Source organism: Emys orbicularis, chromosome 9, assembly GCF_028017835.1.
Source record: "Emys orbicularis isolate rEmyOrb1 chromosome 9, rEmyOrb1.hap1, whole genome shotgun sequence".
NCBI lineage: Eukaryota > Metazoa > Chordata > Testudines > Emydidae > Emys > Emys orbicularis.
In genome coordinates this window covers 81,909,848-81,928,611 of record NC_088691.1, presented here as the reverse complement: position 1 = coordinate 81,928,611, position 18,764 = coordinate 81,909,848, and the positions used below count along the sequence as shown (strand labels likewise).

The 18,764-nt window shown below is 39.0% G+C and overlaps 1 protein-coding gene across 1 annotated transcript in view; it reads right to left on the bottom strand.

The window, feature by feature from the left end:
• Positions 1-17,831, bottom strand: part of MME (membrane metalloendopeptidase) — a 59,302-nt gene extending 41,471 nt beyond the window's left edge. Inside the window, exons 1-9 of the mRNA XM_065410933.1 lie at positions 17,672-17,831; positions 16,576-16,611; positions 12,298-12,459; positions 11,055-11,135; positions 9,950-10,045; positions 9,723-9,841; positions 8,499-8,564; positions 4,200-4,334; positions 1,423-1,524 (exon numbers count right to left, since the gene is read on the bottom strand). Of these exons, the coding sequence (XP_065267005.1) occupies positions 1,423-1,524; positions 4,200-4,334; positions 8,499-8,564; positions 9,723-9,841; positions 9,950-10,045; positions 11,055-11,135; positions 12,298-12,459; positions 16,576-16,611; positions 17,672-17,831 (957 nt within the window). The remainder of the gene's footprint in view (positions 1-1,422; positions 1,525-4,199; positions 4,335-8,498; positions 8,565-9,722; positions 9,842-9,949; positions 10,046-11,054; positions 11,136-12,297; positions 12,460-16,575; positions 16,612-17,671) is intronic.
• Between the last annotated feature and the right edge of the window lie 933 nt (positions 17,832-18,764).

Here is an 18,764-nt window from a genome sequence, read left to right as displayed (position 1 = left end):
TATGGTTGTCATTGGAGACAATAATTGAGCTACTCAGTATTTCCCCCCTGTTCAGTTAAATCTGCTCTTTAAATAGTTGAGGAAAGTTACTGTATCTAGGACAAGCACCTTTGTCCTTTGACACCTGAGGAAGTTTGTCACTCAAAACAGTCTGCCTCTTATTTTGAAAAGTGGTTTGGTCTTGATTTATACCTTTTGAGGCATTCTTGGACAGACTTTCAGGAGAGAGGTGGCTGTTTATTTTTAATTCATGGGGAAATTAACAGTGTAGTAATATTTTATGAGCAAACTAAATAAATTCCTGATACCATGGTTTATGTATAGTAACTGTTTAACTGAGATCTGTGGGTGTATGTGACTTGTATGAAATCAGAAGTGCGATAAGATGAGCTAAATTAAATTATTATTTAGGATGGGAAATTTAAGGTCATTGACAGTCTTTGAGATTAAGAAGGATACTATGTAACAGGCAGTGGTAGGAGGTGTATTTCAAAATACATTACTTGGGCTGAAACACTTAATATGTAAAATAATTAATAATACACTCCTGCCTATCGTTCCAAGTTCTCTTCCAGTGACCATTAGCTAAGACCGTATTTCCAGAAGTTGCAAGTTTCACCCTTCTGCCCCGCCAAGAGTAAATCAAACCCACAGAATTCATTTGTAATGAGAATTTTCTCTCATCTTCTCTAACCTTTCCATGGGGTGGGTGGGGGATGGCAGGGGCAAGGGCAGCCATAATCTGGCTCAAAATAATGTGTTTAGCTGTCAAATGTAGAGACATGTGAATAACTTTATTTTTCATGCTGCTGGCTGTTCTGAAAAATAAAAAAACCAGCTTGCTTTGGGCCAAACAAAACATTTTGTTTAAGCTGTAATGGAACAATTCATCTTGATTTCTGGATTTATTTTTTTTTACACTTTTTGTTTTGAAATGTCCTTCAATTTTATTTTAAAAATGTAATTTTGAATCATAAAAACGAAAGGTTTCATTTAGAAAATGCTGAAACAAAACCTTCTGTATTGGGGGTTTATATTTTCAATTGAAACCATTTGGTGAATTCGACACATGCACAAAGCATTTTGGTATACCAAGTCTGCATTTTTTGGTTGTTCCCCCCTCCCCCTCCTCTTCCCCCCACAAAAAAATTTGTTTTGAAAAATTTTGACCATCTCTAGTCAATGCTCTTCCAGCAATCCTGAGTATTGGCTTTAAAAGAGCACCTCCTTGTTTTTAATTTAGTGGCATCAAATCAGCCAGTAATACCCTATCATCTTCAAGCACTTCATTTACATAGTTCAACTTTAAAATATCTCCGTTCTAGATATAAAAGCTTTATTTCAAAAAGAATTCTAATATTACATAGTTTCTTTTATCAGGCACTAATAGGACTTGAAAATATTGGGATATTAATCACTCACCTTATGAATGATCTCCAAAGAGAAGTTATTTTGGAGTTCTGTTAATGTCATTTTATTGTACAGCAGAACTGGATCGCTTCTGTCTTCAGGTTTAGTTGTAGCCTACACATGTTAATTACAGAAGAAGACTATATAAGTTGAGGCAATTTATAGCAATACCAGGAAAAGGAAGTGAAAATGATGAAAGAACTGAAGGTCTTAAGGCTTGATACATGTCTACTGTATATGGGCAGTTCATAATATTGCTCAATGCCTTGCAGGTACATGTTGTAGGCTTGAGTCAAAAGAGAGGACAAAATTACACTGACAAAATCTCTGTTAATACTATAGGTCTCTGCTTTTTGGATTAGAGAGCCAATATCACTGACTTTCCAAAAAGCTCTCTTGCTTTGCTACGATACCTTCAACCCATAGGATATACTCCTACTCTTTTCTCATGCACCATGGATATCCCCAGTTAAGTTGCTTAAACAGCCATCTGGCACATGTTCTCTTGTCCTCAAAGATCCACCCTTCATTCCTGGGTTTCCATCTGTCCTTTCCAATGTACAGCATCCCCCCTGAGCTGGATCTGCCCGAAGGATAGGAGAGAAGCAAGCACTTGCATGATGCAGCACTGAGCAGGGAAATACTGCTCCTTGGGCTTTTTGCCCTGGGGGTGCCATACTGCTGCTTCCCCTCTGTCTCCTACCATTGCAGCTTGTCTGACTAGAGAGGGGGAGGAAGTATCATCTGGCAGCATATCGTCCTTGTGTCCCTTCTTACCTTGGCTCCCAAGATGGTGAGTTGAGAACGCAAAATAATAAGGATCCAAGTGATTTCTCAAAGGAAGGTGGTCTATCCAAGGCAGAATCCCCTGCCTCTATTGGCACAGCCAATTCTGTTGGTGTAGGGGTAGCAAACTTTGGCCACTCCATTCATTTTTAATTTAGAAATTCTCTCCCCAGCTCCAGTCCTTTTTAAGACTTCCTTTATATTTATTTTTTCATTCCCTCTTCCCTGCTCCATTATTCCTCACTCGGCTTCATCATATATTTTTCTCTCCACTTCTTTTCCTACAGGCTTCTCTAAGCAGAATGCAGATTCCACATCCATTACAGCTCAAACTGGAGCTGAACTTTCAAATTTAGGTCAAATGGGTTCAAAATTAGGCAACAGCAGCTTGCCCATCACTAAGCATGGCATTTGCCAATAGCGAGTGCCATAGAGAAGTGTCAGATGTGATTTCCTTTCTAACTTGCCTTTTCAATCCCTCAAATCTTTATCCAATAAACTCCTTTTGGTTGAAAGTTTTTTCCATCTTTGGTCTCAGTCAAAGGTGACTTTCTCAAGAGTCTGAGGAAAATCAAAATCTGGTTTTGATATATGGAAATGGGGAAATTACACTTCCTCCTTGACACACATGCCGTTAGTCTGTTGGTGTGACTCAAATGGCTGAAGCTAGAAAATGCAAACTTGGATTGTTTTATAGTCCTCCTCACCGAGGAAGTAAAAACAACTCAAGGGTAAAGAAAATCAGTCCAGAATCTTCCCAAGTTCTGAATGTTTTGAGGCCATATTTTTGCACGTGAGTACTAGAATTTTCCATTTGGTTTGTCCCCTGACACTTTTAAATTCTGGCTGCCTGTGTTAGGGATACTATTGTTGAAGAAAACTCTTGGCTAAGAGTTTGGGACAGCTGACTAGTGGGAGACTGAAAAGGTTGTGTGGGCCAAATATTATTCTATGTTCTATTCCAGGGACTACAGTCGGTGCCCACTGCTCTAACTAGCCCCCCAAAAATCAAGGAGAAGGATAGGAAGGAAAGAGACCCCTAAAATGTCCCTCATAAAGTGCCCTTTCTTAAGCAGATGGTATGTGAACCAAGTCTCTCCTGTCATTTTCCCACTCCCCACTGGAGCTATGGAGGGCTGAAGTAAACAATGTGCAGAAGGTCAGAATACTACTGCTTGAGAGGAGACAGCTAATGACAATATTTTCCCTTCCTCTTGTAATAGGCACCTTCAGGTCCATGTGCCCTTTAATCTCCCATCTAGTGTACCAGGCCTGACCTTCTTCAGGATTGCTTGGCCTGGTGCACATCCCATTTACAGTCCACTGTGTCTTATGGACACCATACTGCCATATAAGCTAGTCTTAGGATTTGGAACCTAAAGTGTTGTATAGAGTTGCTGTGTTTAAATGGAGAACCTCTGTGTACACGAACTGCTTCAAGTGGTCTGCAGTAGGCTGACGCATTACATGTGGCATTCTCCTCCTAATTTCCAGCTGCTTTATCAAATTAAAAGACAGCTAAAAATACACAACATTTTGCTAATATTACTTTCCAGACAAGCAATTGCTGTAGTCGCCACTAGGGTGTTATGGAATCCTAAATAGTAGGGGAAGTGGTCAGCAGGATTGTAAATGCGAGGGAAGGTGACCCATGAGACAATCTTTCAGGGTCTCACTTTGGAAAAGTCTGAGACTTCTGCTCTACTCTATACAGTTGGTATATCAGTTTAAGATTGTAAAATGTTTTGGGATCCTTTGAAGATGAAGGCCATTATATAAATGTAACATGGGCTGCATTGTGTCTTGAATACAGGGTCCAGTTACATGGAGACCATGCCTATTGATTTATCTCCGGGCAGAATATGGCTCCATATCCTCTTAGTGTTCACATAAAAGTAACTTCATAACTGTTTATAATGTTCTTTCCTAAGTGTTCCTACTGCTTATCTCTTTTAACCTAGAATAGTCAGTTATGTAAAACCCACAAAGAAAAGTTTCCTTACATTGGCAATCTCTATCTCCAGATCCATAACTCTTTCCATTTCTTTAGAAATCTGGCTTTCATTGATGGTGAGATTTTTTTCTTGGAGAATTAGCTTAGCCACAGAAATCATGAAAGACACATAGGCTGAACACGCCTGCAAAAAAGAAACAAACAATTTCAAGACAAACCTCTTCAAAGTACTGTGTATCATGCATATCTTAGACTAACTTTGATTTTTGTGAATTATTGTTCCTGGCACTTCTTAGCTACATTTCTAAAGAACAAAATATAGTACTACATTCTGAAATGCTGCGTTATAACGTGGAAATTAACTTTAAAAATTTCGTCATGGCAAATTGCTATATGGTTGCAGCACTAATCAAGGCTAAACATTGCAATCTGTTGTGCCATGCATTCATAATTTAAAATTAAGATGTTTACTAGTCTATACTTAAATCGCACCCCTCGTGTTTGTCTGGGAATTACCCTAAATTTCCTAATCATCTTACTTAAATTATAATTTCTGAAAATAGTGCCTCCAGGCAGCAGAAGCAGAAACATTACATGAGGGAAATGCTGATGGGATAGTGCTGAATTAGCATTTGGGAAACATCACTCTCAGAAACAATGATTCTTTTTTAGTCAAGTAACTACTATATCTTGCTTGTGAGTCTATAGGAACCTCTGTGCTGGGCAGTTTCCTTAGTTTGCAGTGATACGTACTTTCTATCAGAACATCCTGAGGTCTCGCTAATGGCCGTGCACTCCTTAGGCCATCAAAGGCTAGGGAAAAATGTTCTGTATACTGTTTTTTATAAATTGTGTTGGCTAAATAGTCTGTATCAGGGACATTTCTGCAGCTCCTGTAGAATTTAACAGACAACGATAACCTTTCTATAGGCTTTCAGATCATCCTATTCAATGTAATGAAAAATAATATCCAAGCTATGGATATCTATAGGGTGGTTCACATATAGTACGGATATAATTTTATAAGATTAAACTTCTATAGAACCCTCTTGGTGTCATCTGTTCAATTCTATCAGACTTTTCCATAAAGGAAAGTAGGGCAGAAATTTCATTACAATGCCTCTTTATAATTCCCATTCATTTTGCTTTACCTTCTCCCTGATAGGAATCCTGCTTTCAACATGCTCCCTTAATGCAAATATAAATAAATTAAACTAAATAGAAAAACAATATAATTTTTAAAGTATATGTGCATTTAAGGAACTATATTGGGATGTTTTGACGTCTGTTCACAAGCTGACAGAATGTGACCTGAAATGAGACATTCAGATGGACATTTTAGCGACTATCACCAATGGCATTCATCTGCAGTTAGCCTCTCGTATGTGTGTTTAAAAGGCAGTGCTGGTTACAGTCTGTATGCACTTGGGGCTTCAAACTGTGAAGCACTGGGCACCTCCTGAAAATGACGTTGACTTCATTGGGAGTTGGTGGGTCACTGCACCTCACAGGATTGGGCCCTCAGTGGTACTTGTCATGAGTTAGAAAAGAACACTTTAACAGGGAGGAAATGGCACGAAGTTCCTGGCAGCTAAAATGACAAATTGTACCATGGGGTGTGCTCGTCAAGCCCAGAAACTTTTAAGAGTACGCAGCTATGTACACAAATCTTAAGTTTTCTATGGGCCTAAGCAAAAGCTCACTGAAGTTAATGGCAGTCCTTTAATTGCCTTTAATGGACTGTGGATCAGGCCTAACCTGGAGACCATTGCATGGCACCTGGGAACAATCAGAACAGCCAAGAGGACAATTCAGCTGATCTCTAGCTACAGTTGTAAATAGGTGCTGGATATACTGCAATGTTAAAGGGCATTCAGGGTCAAAAATAACTGTCAGCAGTGGCGTGAAATGGTTTCTGAGGTACCATTAGTTTAAAAAAAACTCTCATACAGATTCCACATGTAGTTTTGGGGTGAGAAACACTCCTGATAAAGCTGAAAATGCTTAGGTTAAAGAACAGGAGATGGACCAGCTGTCTGTTTGCCACATACAGCTCAAGGATAAAAGCAGAATGACACAGCAGGAACCAGAGCCAAGAAAAGGCTGTTGGCAGAGTGCAGGTGGCTACTCTGTTGGGAAGAGACTTTTCTCATTCCCTTGAAGTCTTCGGGGTGGTGGGAATATTTAGAATCTGCCTGCCTTGTGCTTACTCTTGACATTGCTAAGAGGGTGTTTGTTTGTTTGTTTTTTGGGTGTGTCCCCCCCCTAAACATTTGTCCATACTTTCTTCATTATTTAGTGGTGGAATGTTTGAGGTTTTGATGGTAACTAATCTGTCAGGTCACAATGTAACACCATCTAATTTATTCACTAAATTCTGTAGCAAAACAAATACTAAAACCAAGTATCTTGCCTTTAGAAGTCCCAACAAATAGCTATTGTTACAGCCCAGATACATCCTTAAGGTAGATGGAATTTGGATTAAAATTTGAATGGGATGCCAGCACTGTACAGATTTGTATATCTGAGAACTCAGTGGCCTGATTCTCCTCTCACTTATGCTTGTGTAAATCACAATCTGCTCCACTGAAGTCATTAGTGCTATACTTTTTAAAAACTATTGTAAGATCAAAATCAGGCCCATAGTCAGACCAAATGAAAATACCAGCAAGAATCACAGTTCATACAATTTTTATATAATTTCCTCGTGACCTACTTTCTGGTAGGCTGTAAGCTCTTTGGGGCAGGGGCCATCTTTTTGTTCTGTGTTTGTACAGCACCTAGCACAGTGGGGTACTCGTCTGTGACAGGGGCTCCTAGGAGCTATGGTAATATGAATAATTAGTGGTTATCTTTATTAGTAAGTAAACTCTTAACTAAACATAACTAGTATAAATTGTAACATTAAGTATCATATGTTAGCAAAAATCAACAAAACACAATCATGCATTTCCCACCACTTCTGCCTTTAATTATATGATGGGAAAACTGGCTAATTAAAGCCACAGTTTTAGCACTTAGATGACTTCAGTAAATATATATATTTAACCCCTTGAGGGTTAAGGTGCACCCATTGTTGGCAATGGGAGAATATACAATTCTAGTATCAAGGAGTTAATGAAAATATGCATGCATGGTAAGTAAACATGAATTAAAGAAGATCAGCTAGAACTACAAACCACTTTAGTAATTCTAATGGCATGATGTGATGTAGGTGCTAGGCTCTTTGCTTACCTTCAAGCTTAAGATACTTTTAGACCTTTTCCGCTAAACCATGCAATACAATAGTTCTGACTGGAGGCTCCTTTTTGACTGCAGGTTTCCTATTCTCTTCGTCCCATTAAACATACCAGTGACAACTAAAATTTAACAATTTTTTTTCAAAATGATCAAATGTCATCTCCATTCTTAATCTTGTTTTCAAAAGTCAAACAGACAATGAATCCACTAACTCTGGTCTATAAGCTCCCGGGACAAGAACTGTAAATCTGTAAAGCCTGGCCTCCACTGAGACCCTAGACCCTCTTTCCAGTCTGGCTTTATCCAGTATGTACAGAAGTGGCCTTGGCTGAACTGATGAGACAACTTCCTCATGATGATGGAACACCAGGGCTGAGACCAAATCTTCCATATTAAATGCTTTTAACACTGCCAGTTTGAACTGTCCTGGCTTGTTTTTTGTGTCCTGGCAGAAATTGATGGAATGATGCTACATTTATTCCTTTCCATTTTGGGAAACTGCTGCTGCTCTGTAAGAGCTTCAACTTGCATGCTCCCACAAGGCTCAGTCTCATCATTGCTCTTCTTTGACATCTATGTGCAGCCACTAGGGATGACCATGAGGCAACATGAACTATGTGCATCCTTCTCATCCAGTACAGAATATTCCCACTATCTCAGTGCATATGTGGAATTTGACTTTGGATAGAGAACAGCTGGCTCAGAGTGCATCCAGGAAAACTGAACCAAGTCCCTACCTTTACTGAATCATATTCATAGCAGCACCTCAGCCCTACAGGCTCTTGTCCCCCTCCCCTACTCTCATTTATATCTCCCTGCCGTCTCACTTGCTACTCATTCATATTCAATGTTTCCTTTTTCTGTTCCTGATTTTTATGCCTTTTTTCATGTTTCTTCCTCCCTCTTCTCTCTGCTAAGCACACTCTCCCTGCTATCAAATCAATCTCTTCTTAAAACTCATACCCATGAATCTCTCTGTTCTCCCCACCAGTGAGGTTTCCATGGGAGTTAGATTGCAGGCTCTTTGGGCCATGGACGGTTCTCCTTTCAGTATTGCCTGTGCACATGGGGAGAGAATGTGCACCCCTACTTGTTAGCCATGGCTTACCTCCTTATATGCACCAGTACATTCATAGTAGTCGCGAGAAGGCAGACCAAGCCCAGGTTGATCAATCTACAAAAACAATTAAAAAAGCTTACAGACAAAATAGTCCCACCCTGTAGCAAACCAAAATTTTGGAAATAATGAAAGTATTGCTCTCTGATTTCATTCTTGCCTAAATATTGCAAATCCACAGGCTGACTGAGGTGGAGCTCTCTCTCTCTTTTCCTACCTTCCTCTCCCCCCCCCCCCTCTTTTCTCCTCTCCTTTTTCCTTCCTATTACTGGAAAACTTTAAATCAAGACTGAATGCATTCCTAAGAGCCATGCTGTAATACAAACACAGATATTGGACTTGAGGAGGGATTAATACAGGGAAGTCCTCTGGCCAGTGTCCTGCAGGATGTCAGATTAGATAATCACAGTGGAACCTTCTGGCCTTAAAATTTATGAATCTTCTCCTCTTAGCTCTTTCCCTCTGCTGCTGCCCTTTGAACAATACAGTCCATTGTGGTATTGTCTTCAGAGGTAAGCAGATAATGCAACTGGCGGCAAGGAATATACAGACAAAGCTACAGATGGGCACCATGACTCTTGCATACTCTATATAATGTGTAAAACAGACTAGATTCACCATTGCTAAGGGTTGCATGAGAAAGCTGGGTTACAGATGGATTCACCAGTGCCCTTCCCCAGATATTCTGCTAGGGGAGACTATTTTAAATTATGGCCAGGGCAGGCTGCACAGCAGCTGCCTGGAAAATGTGCTATTTAATCAACAAATAGACTGGTCACCCTGGCCACATCCCTTTCAGAGCTCTGCTGGCTGACCGCAGTGGGGTAAGGGGTGTGACCGTCTTGTACAGCTGCAACTCCCTTCTTGGTGGGTTTTCTGCCTTAGGGTCTTGTAATCCTGAGTTGTGCTGGCTGAGCATAGTCCAGCGAGTACAAGAAAATACGCTGCATGCATACTCTTTTCATACATATACAGATATTTGTCACAGTCCTATTAAGTGTAATTAAAAACCCTCAGTAACAGATTCTCTGTACCAGACTGATAAAAGCTTTAAATACAAAGGGTACAAACATTCATAAGATTTGCTATTGCTTAACTGCCAAAATTCAAATCAGTAAATTTTTCCTTCTGACTTCTTATAGCTAATATTTATAAAATAGAGTGAAATGTGTATGGCTCAGGATTATTTAGCCAATGCCACCCTAGCAGACTTACATGAATGATATGCGCTGTGGAGTTCTTATCATCTGTGCCAACAAAAAAATTAATAAGGACCCTTTTCCCATATTGTGAATTCAGTTGTGCAATAGCTGTTTCAGCTGTCCAACTGGCACCTAAGGAAATGATAGATGCATTTAGTCTCAGTATTTTTGGAAAATAAAGAAAAAATACAATCATTTAGAGATTTTAACAGAAAAATAAACAGACAAAAGTTGTCCTACCATATGCAGAGTCCCAGTTATCTGTTGCTACAGGCCATTCAGACACCCGTGGCAATATATTGATTAAAGGTTTTCCACCTTTACTATCAATAGTAGCTTTTGGAAACAAGAAAATTAATACAGTATGAGTTATATGCCCAGATATTTTAAAACATCCAAATACTATACTGATTTGTATAAAAGGTTCTCCATATTTCAGGATTCTGCAGCTGAAAAACTTTCCCACAGAACACACCCACCAGCAGCACCGCAGATTTGTGCTCCAGAATCTGAGATTTCTTTTTAAAAAAAAAATTCTCTCATGGATGCAAAACAAACCAACCAAATAAAAAAACTTTAAAATGTGAGCCAGTGTAAACTGAAGTACAGTCTGCTGCAAACACCTTCAAACAATAGCTCTGAAAAGTTTCAGAGCTAACATTTCACTCTGACACCTAACAATGATAATTCAAAGGGCTACATTGTTAGCTATTTTACTGCTGATCATTTTAGTAAAAACATCTGGCTAAAGTTCTTATCCCCAAAATCCAAAACTGTCTCCCCATGCCTTTCCTGATGTCAGAAGTCCCAAATGACTGCTACCCAGCACTCAAAATCTCCATCTTACCCCTCAAGAATTTCTACAGTGCAGTTCTAAGTTGCCGACAAAAGGCAGCAGCACACAGAATACTGAAAATGCATAAGAAGAGTAATATAAACTATCAAAATTAATAACATGGGCTACTGTACTGATGTTGATATTTAATTAAATAAAAATCTACATAAGAACAGCCATACTGGGTCAGACCTAAGGTCCATCTAGCCCAATAACCTGTCTTCTGACAGTGGCCAATGCCAGGTGCTCTAGGGAGAATGAACAGAATAGGTAATCATCAAGTGATCCATCCCTTGTTGCCCATTCCCAACTTCTGGCAAACAGAGTCTAGGGACACCTAATCTAGTTTACATGAAGTTGGGTCAGAACTTCCAGTTTGCTTCCTGAGATGGCCCCAGAAGCTGGGGGTCTTGTAACATTTGGGTACAGCTCCCATGCACTGTGCAGTATATGGATTATGCCCATATTTATATAGAAATCTTATGTACAGTAATTTGTGGGAAAACTTACTTTCATTTATACATGATCTGTACAGAGTTTTTGCTTTCTGCACTGCCACTATGTCATTACTGTTGTCCCTGTCAAGGACGTCTGAAACAAAGAACACATACATGGAAAAATATTACAGCACCTCATCTGCAATGGGAGGAGCCTGGAGAAAAACATGATGGAAACCAACTGGGAGCACAAGTATGGGGGATCAATAACTCTTCAGCATGCTCCCTGCTCATAGCAAATCCCATAGAAGCCCCTCCATTCCAAGTCTGAGAGGACAGGGCCCTGGAGGTGGCATGGCTGGGTGGGGAGTGGTGAGACTCTTGACAGCTACTCTCCATGGTATCACCTCTAGTCTACAGATGTTTCCCAATAATGTTTGCCAGGTAAACCTTCTATGGAGTCCCCCTCTGTAGAATGAAAATTCCCTGACCCTGGAAGGAGAGTTTGCAGATGGTGGGAAAGCTCTGTGAGTAGAGGGAGCTGTGTTGCCATGCAAGAGGTGAAGCCTAGGAAACAGTACAAGAATATTGGGTTTCCCTGCAAAAGCCTATGACCACTGGGGATGCTCTGAGGTTTACAGGTTGTGTCCCCCAAAAGATCTGCTGGGGGTAGCTGGGAAGGGTGCTAGCTCCCCACCCCCTGACACACAATGGAATGATTAGAAGAACACCCTATGTGTGGAAACTCAAGGGAGGGATTATATAGGCCACAATCCTGAATTTGGTCTTAATACCTTGTGACATCTTGATATGCCTTGACCTTAACATTTAGAAAGGGGTCGGCCTGCTTGGCTGCAGCTGAAGGAGTAATGCAGAATGTAAAGCTGGCACAGAACAACTTCCAGCATGTGGAGCAGTGCTCCAATGGCTCACACAGAGGGAAATTCCTTTCTTCCCCTCACCTGGAACAGCTGTCACTTATAGGTCATGAGGGTAATGAATTGGGTTTCAGCTGTTGTAATAGGCGGATAAGTGCACACACAGAATTCAGTCATCACAGGGGTCAGTTCTGGACAAGTCTGCTTCAGTGGTTGGCTACTATTTTTCAGAAACAACAGCATAACCACCAAAGCTCAAATTACTAGCCAAGCAAATAGTCTGGCTTGGCTTATGCTGAACTGAATACAGAAGAATCTTGACTATTCTATCATGTATAAACCTTTATTAGACAACATGTTTTGTTCTGATTACACATAAGCCAAAGAGGAAACTTTTATATGGTCCAGCTTTCTAGTACATGGACAAACTCCACTGACCTTTCAAAACAACTTCTAGTTCATCTCTTAAAATGTCAAAGTTGCTGTAACGGGAGCTGGTCTCTGGAATGACATTCTTCTTTAACCATCCTCCACAGGCATATTGGTAAAAATCTTTACAAGGTTCTGCAGTAGTGTCCATATTCTCAATGATTCGGGCTGCTGTAATATGAGACAGATCGACATGTAGAAACCTTAGAGAAAATAAATAAATCTGGATTCTGAGGTGGAAAGGGACAAATATAATTCCTGAGTTTAGGATACTCTGGCTTCCCCCTTCCCTCGCCAAAACACCTACACAATCTTCTTAAGTTAAAAGAATTTTTTTTCTAAACTAGCCAGTAAATTTAATAATTTAACATCTTTAAAGCCCTGTATAGACAATGACGAATTCATCCTCATGACAGCCCTGCGAGTTGGGTGGGTATTATCTCCATGTTACCAATGGGAACACTGAGACAGTAAGGTAAAGTAACTTATCCAAGGCAGAGTCAGTGTGAGAGCCAGGATTAGAACTTAGAATCACCTGACTCCCAACCCTGTGCTCATTCTTCCAGACCACACCATCTTTCTAATTCATACTGTAATATGATAAATACTAAATTGATATCTGATATTGTTCACTGGAAGATCTTCATCCTCAAAGGGCAGTAGAGCTGGACCCACATGTAGTGGTGAGTAAGCAGCCTTAACAAACAATCACTGGAGTTTTGCTTTATCTAAAAGGTATTTTTTAAAAAAACCATTTTTGTGCAAATTCCTACTCAGTATGCATTTAAAAATGTCAAAGCATCTTTTAAAAATCCTAGTTGCTTATTCAGGATCAATATTTACTGGGCCAAATGCTGAAGTACTTTCTTAATTTAGTCCTTACTCAGGTAAATCTGCCATTGATTTTAATGTGCTTAGATGTGGAGCTACTACTACTACTAAACAGTCCACAAAATGCAACACATACAATAATTTTTTTAGTTACCAGTTTTTTTCTGGAAAAATTGATTTTTCTAGTTGTATTTAGCATCATAAAATTGTCAAGATGATGACTCCATGACTGATTATTTGTTTTTTAATTATACAAGGTACTTATGTTTCCTTTACTCATTTACACTTCTTTGTAATAAAATGTGGCTAGAATAGCATTTAAATTAAAGGGAAAATTTCCATATAAGGAGAGGGAGACATTTTCGGAGGAGATTGGAGTCTGGTGAATGAAGGAAACTAGGGATTGGAAGTGAGTGTTAGGAGTTAAGTCTCCTAGAAAGGGTAGTGCTCAGTCTACAGAATTAAAATTATATTTTGGCAGAGTTGGAGATTTGAGGGCCTGCTTGTATAATGACCTCACCACAGGTTGCTATCGGGGATTGAATGAAGGACCACCAGCACACAAGCATAGATCCCTACCATTTGAGCTAAAAGAATAATCGTTAAGTGAAAGCAATGGTAAGCGGTTAGCCTCTATGTAAACTAGCCACTAGAGCAGGACAGTTTTCAAGCACACTTCACTTGCAGTAGTGGTAGAAAGGCTCCCAGGAGCCAAACTAGAAGGAATGAAAGACAGAGCCTACAGTAGAAGGAAAAGACATCTGGGATTTTGAGTAGAGATGAAGCTTTAAGGTTCTGGAATAAAGATTAAGTGAGTGTGTGTTGAAAACATACAGAAAATGTGTGGAAAAGAAGACAAATAGATGCTTGAAGCAGAAAGACAGACAAAACCCTGCAAATGAAAAATCAAAGCACATCACCAAGAAATTCTAAGTAAAATGTTACCAAAACATGTCATTACTGCATTCCAGTATTGTTCCTTAGAAATCTAAATTTTTAGTAAATAAAGTTTAAAAATTGTATACCACTAGCATTTTATACATGATACATAGTGTGGTCTGCTGCCAATTATTTTTTTTAAAAAATGCTATTTTGTATATTTCTTCACATGAGGCAAACTGTACACTCACAATAGAGAGAATGTTACATTATTTTTATTACATTTTTTTGGATGAACAATATGCTCTGAAAATCCTATGGGGAGTCTCTACAGCTTGAATGATGGATTTGTGTCTCAGTTAAATTTGAACTTTATCACTTTCCCCAAAGCACTACTGATCTTGTTTTCCTTTATTTGTCCATGCTGCGTCTCTTGGTTTTATTGGGCTTGCTCTGGCTCTCATTGAGATCAGTAGCTAAACTCCTATTAACTACAGTAAGAGCAGACCCACAGACCTCGATTAATTGGCATCTATAATGCAAGACCTTCATTTTAACCCTTTTCAGGGGCTTGTACATATTGCAAGTTTTTGAAAATGAACACACAAAACTGTCCCAGTACATTGTTCATATCTGTAATTTCAAGGCTTTACCAGTTTATTTAATTTCTATCCCTAATAAAATTGTCCAGATTCAATTTCTTTTGGGACCTCTGTATAATTTCCTTGGGTTAGTAATTTGATCACATACTTTCCATGTGTGAACCGCTGCCATAGTACTACTGAAAGTAACCTGAGCAGTTTATCCTACTTGGCCTTGATACCAAAGTCCAAACAGATATTCAATGGACATCAACTATTGATTTAAATACTGAACTCAGAGTTACAGTTTATCACAGTGGAAACATTAATAATACATGGTAACTAATATAGATTGACAACTATTTCTCTGGGTTTAAGGGATTTTTTTATTATACCAGTCTTTCGCAACAGAGTGAATTTTATCATGCCATTGAATCCCTTCATAACGGTGCAAAACCCATGAAAACCACTATATTACCAAATCTTTTGAACTGCTGGGTGCCTTGAACTCCCACCGATTAGCCATTACAGAACACTGGTTTAGGGCTGGAGTGTGGAGACCCCATTCACAGTAGCGAGCATTTAAACCCAGGAGTAGTCATGTGAGTGAATGAGTATGTGCTCACAGACATGAGCAAGGACTCCACAATCTGGCCCTTAGGTCATGTGCCATATTTAGAGGTCTGACCTCCTACATAAAATAGGCCATAGGACTTCCCTGGAAGAAGAAGAAGAATGCCAAATACATGATGGGTTATACGGTATAAGGGTTTTATGGGTGCTTGTTTGGAATGAGCTGTGTTATTCACAAGGCTCATCTCAAATTCATACTAATAATTTTATCTATGATTATTTATTCACATAGAGCATATAGAACAAATGAAATGGCCTCTGGGTCTCTGCCCAAAAGAATTTCTCACAAATATGATATATGGACTACAGTTCGAGGATGAGTAGGTGCAGAGAACTGTATTTTTGTATCCCAATGAAAACCAAGTAAAGGCGAGACAGTGGCTGTAAGCTGCTGGACTGAACTGGTGATAGCTCCCAGAAACCTAGGGTGAGCTCCCAGAGACATTGGAGTCAGTGGCAAAACTCCCATTGACTTCAGCTGGGCCAGTTATTTCACTCATTGTGCCTGAGGCAATACAATGTTTCCTGAAGCATTGGGTGAGTGCCCACAGCAAGGGCATCTGCTACTACCAGAGTGCAGTATGTACTTCCCTCTTTCCTGTGCCAGCCAATGATGAAGGAATGATGAAATTCTATTGCTCCTCTTAGCAGTATAGTCCCCCAGTCCTTTTACTCTAAAGGGCCAATGACTGGCTGTGCTTAGAGAAGTTAAGTGGGGTACAAGGTTCCTTGCTTCCTCTTCACCTCAGCCTCTTTCGTGTGCCCATGCAGGGCAGTGCACAATTTAGAAGATGGAGGATGAAATCTGGAAGATATAGGGTAAAATCCTGCCCCCCTGGAATCAATAGGAGTTTTGCAATTGACTTCAATGGGGCCAAGATTTCACCCATAAAAGATAAATCACTACCCTGCTAGAGAGCTTGAAGGCTTGATCCTGATCTCAGACATGCAGAAAAGCTGATTTTTACAAGACAGACAACAATGAAGGCCTGTGCTTTGAGATCAGGCTTGAGGTTTTAATATGCTTTAAAAAAGTAAGTGAACCATTGTTGCTATATTTCATGAATTAAAAGTATGACATACAATTAAATCAATTAATTTTACCAAACATTTCAATTAAACTTAAATAAAACTGATATTATAAAACTCCCACAACGTATCTACTACAAACACATAAAGACCATATGAAATCAGTATTCTTTCAGTGCCTTTGCTTTCCTGAGATAAAGTGTTACTAAATAAATGAGAGATTTGTGAAGGGGGGAATATTTAAGGTAAGCAGGGTGACAATGTATAATGGATTTCATAAAATACTAACACAGGCAAAAGTATTAGAATCAGTTGAAAAGCTATATATCCTTACCTGATTTTATACAGTCTGAAGACTTGCAAACACCATCTGAAAAAAAGTTATGGGACAAAAATTAAAATCCTTAATTTCCAGTTGAAAGTCTCCTTAATGTACACTACTCTAAATTTTAGTTTCAGTGCTACCGTCATTTCAGAATTGAATTTAAAGGCAATGCAGAGACTAAACACCACCTAAAATTTTAATTCATTAAGGGCCTGATCCCTGCAAACACTTATACAATTAATATAATGCTAACTACTATGTCCTATTGGCATCAATGGATACTCACAATAATTAGTGCTTCAACTGGTAAGTAAGTGTTTTCAGGATCAGGCCCTAAGATTGCTAACATCTTCATTTAGTTAGGGTCATGCACTGCTTTTGATCCTTCTGATGAAATTCCGATTGACAACAATGGGAGCCGTACTGCAAATCAAGAGCCTTAGTTAGGAAGAATGGAGTTTTCATGCTGGGTACAGTAAGAATGTACAGAAAGCTTTTCCATTTCATTTATCTTTTCACCAGCATATTGTATACTCTGTGCTTCACTGTGTAATTAAAGTATAGACTGTAAACTACAGAATTAGTATATTGGAACAAACAGGTATTTTTGTTAAATATAGCATTTGCCACATTCTGTTTCTTGAAGTAAAAATTGTTGGAAAAGGAATGCTCATAGTAAATCAGAACTTTAAATGAAATATGAAATTTGGATGAATTTTTAAATTTCAGTTGACCATTTAATGCTGTCTAATGACTCTTTTATGGTCAGCTGCCAATAAATGGGAACTGTTAATCAGCTAATTTTATACACAATACTTTGTATGATTATAAAAAGTATAACATAGTAGTGACAGGCAATTAAATTCTTGGCTGAGCCTCTCTAGGTCAAACATAAAATGGTTTTTCTTTTATTAGCTAAATAATTTAGTTAGCAATATATATGCACTCAAACATACTGAAACTTTAACATCGCATTTGAGCCTACCTCACTTGAGTGCTATTACCTTATTCTATCAGGTTCATTCTATTCTTGAAGACATTTTTTTTTTTGCAGAATATTAACAACTTTAACATTCAAATTGCAATAAGATGAACATCCACTTACCATCATATGTTGCATACAGAGCTATCATTGTGATAGATATAATAGTTAGGAGAATCACTACAACAACTAGCCCTATTTCGAGGGCGCTCCATCGCAGTTTTTTCTTTGGTTTTGGAGTGTTCATTTCAGTTATATCCATCTGGCTTTCCGACTTGCCCATAACCCAAATTCTGAGAAGGAAAAAGCCAAATTCACTGAGAGCCTAACTGAATCATATTTCCCAAATACATCTAGCCACTTAGCTCATCAGCTACTAGGATGTTTTCCGTGGTGAGCTAGGAAAGGTTGCAAATCCGAGTAGCATGTTACTCATGAAATTAAAGTTGTTTTGCCACTCACAGTTCACAGGACAGTTCTTCTTTCACATATACAAGCCACCGCAAAGGAAAGAACACAAACCCATGGTTTTAACACTTATCCTTGTGATTTAATCATACGTCTTGGTACAAGAGTTCACAGGCAAGCAAAAGGTAACTATTACTGTCTGAATAGTTAACCTCAGTTAACTTCAGGAAAAGTAACTTAACATTCCAATCTTTGATCTAATGCCAAAGGTCAAATGTTTTTTGCCTCAGTGGCATTTTTTAAAATCATTTCAGCAATTAAAGATTGTAGTGTTGATGCTATGACTAAATAGAAGAAAGAAAAATGCTTTGTTCTGGGCTCAATCCCACTCACACTGAAGTTAGTGGGAGTCTTTATGTTAATTTTAATGGGAGTAGGATCAGGACCACTGATCTAACTTTAGATGGGTGTAAATTAGGAATAACTCCAAGAAAGACAGATAAAACTAGTGGAAGTCAGGTCAGAGAATGTGCAGGTAGTAGGATATGATTGTGGTGACAGTCCTTTTTGTTTATATTTCTTTAAAGGCAGTTTTTGGTTTACCTCTTATAGTACTGCTGATCTTATATCCATGCCTTGCATCCTCATTTGAATATTGTCATTCAAATGGGGCCCGTTCATTTCCTCTGCTTCTGCAATACTGGGTCAGATTCTCCTTGATGCAAGGTAATTCTCCCTGCTACAGAATGGGGACTCTGACAGTTTCAACTCAGAGTTTCCTTGAGATTCTTTTATCCCTGCCCTTTCC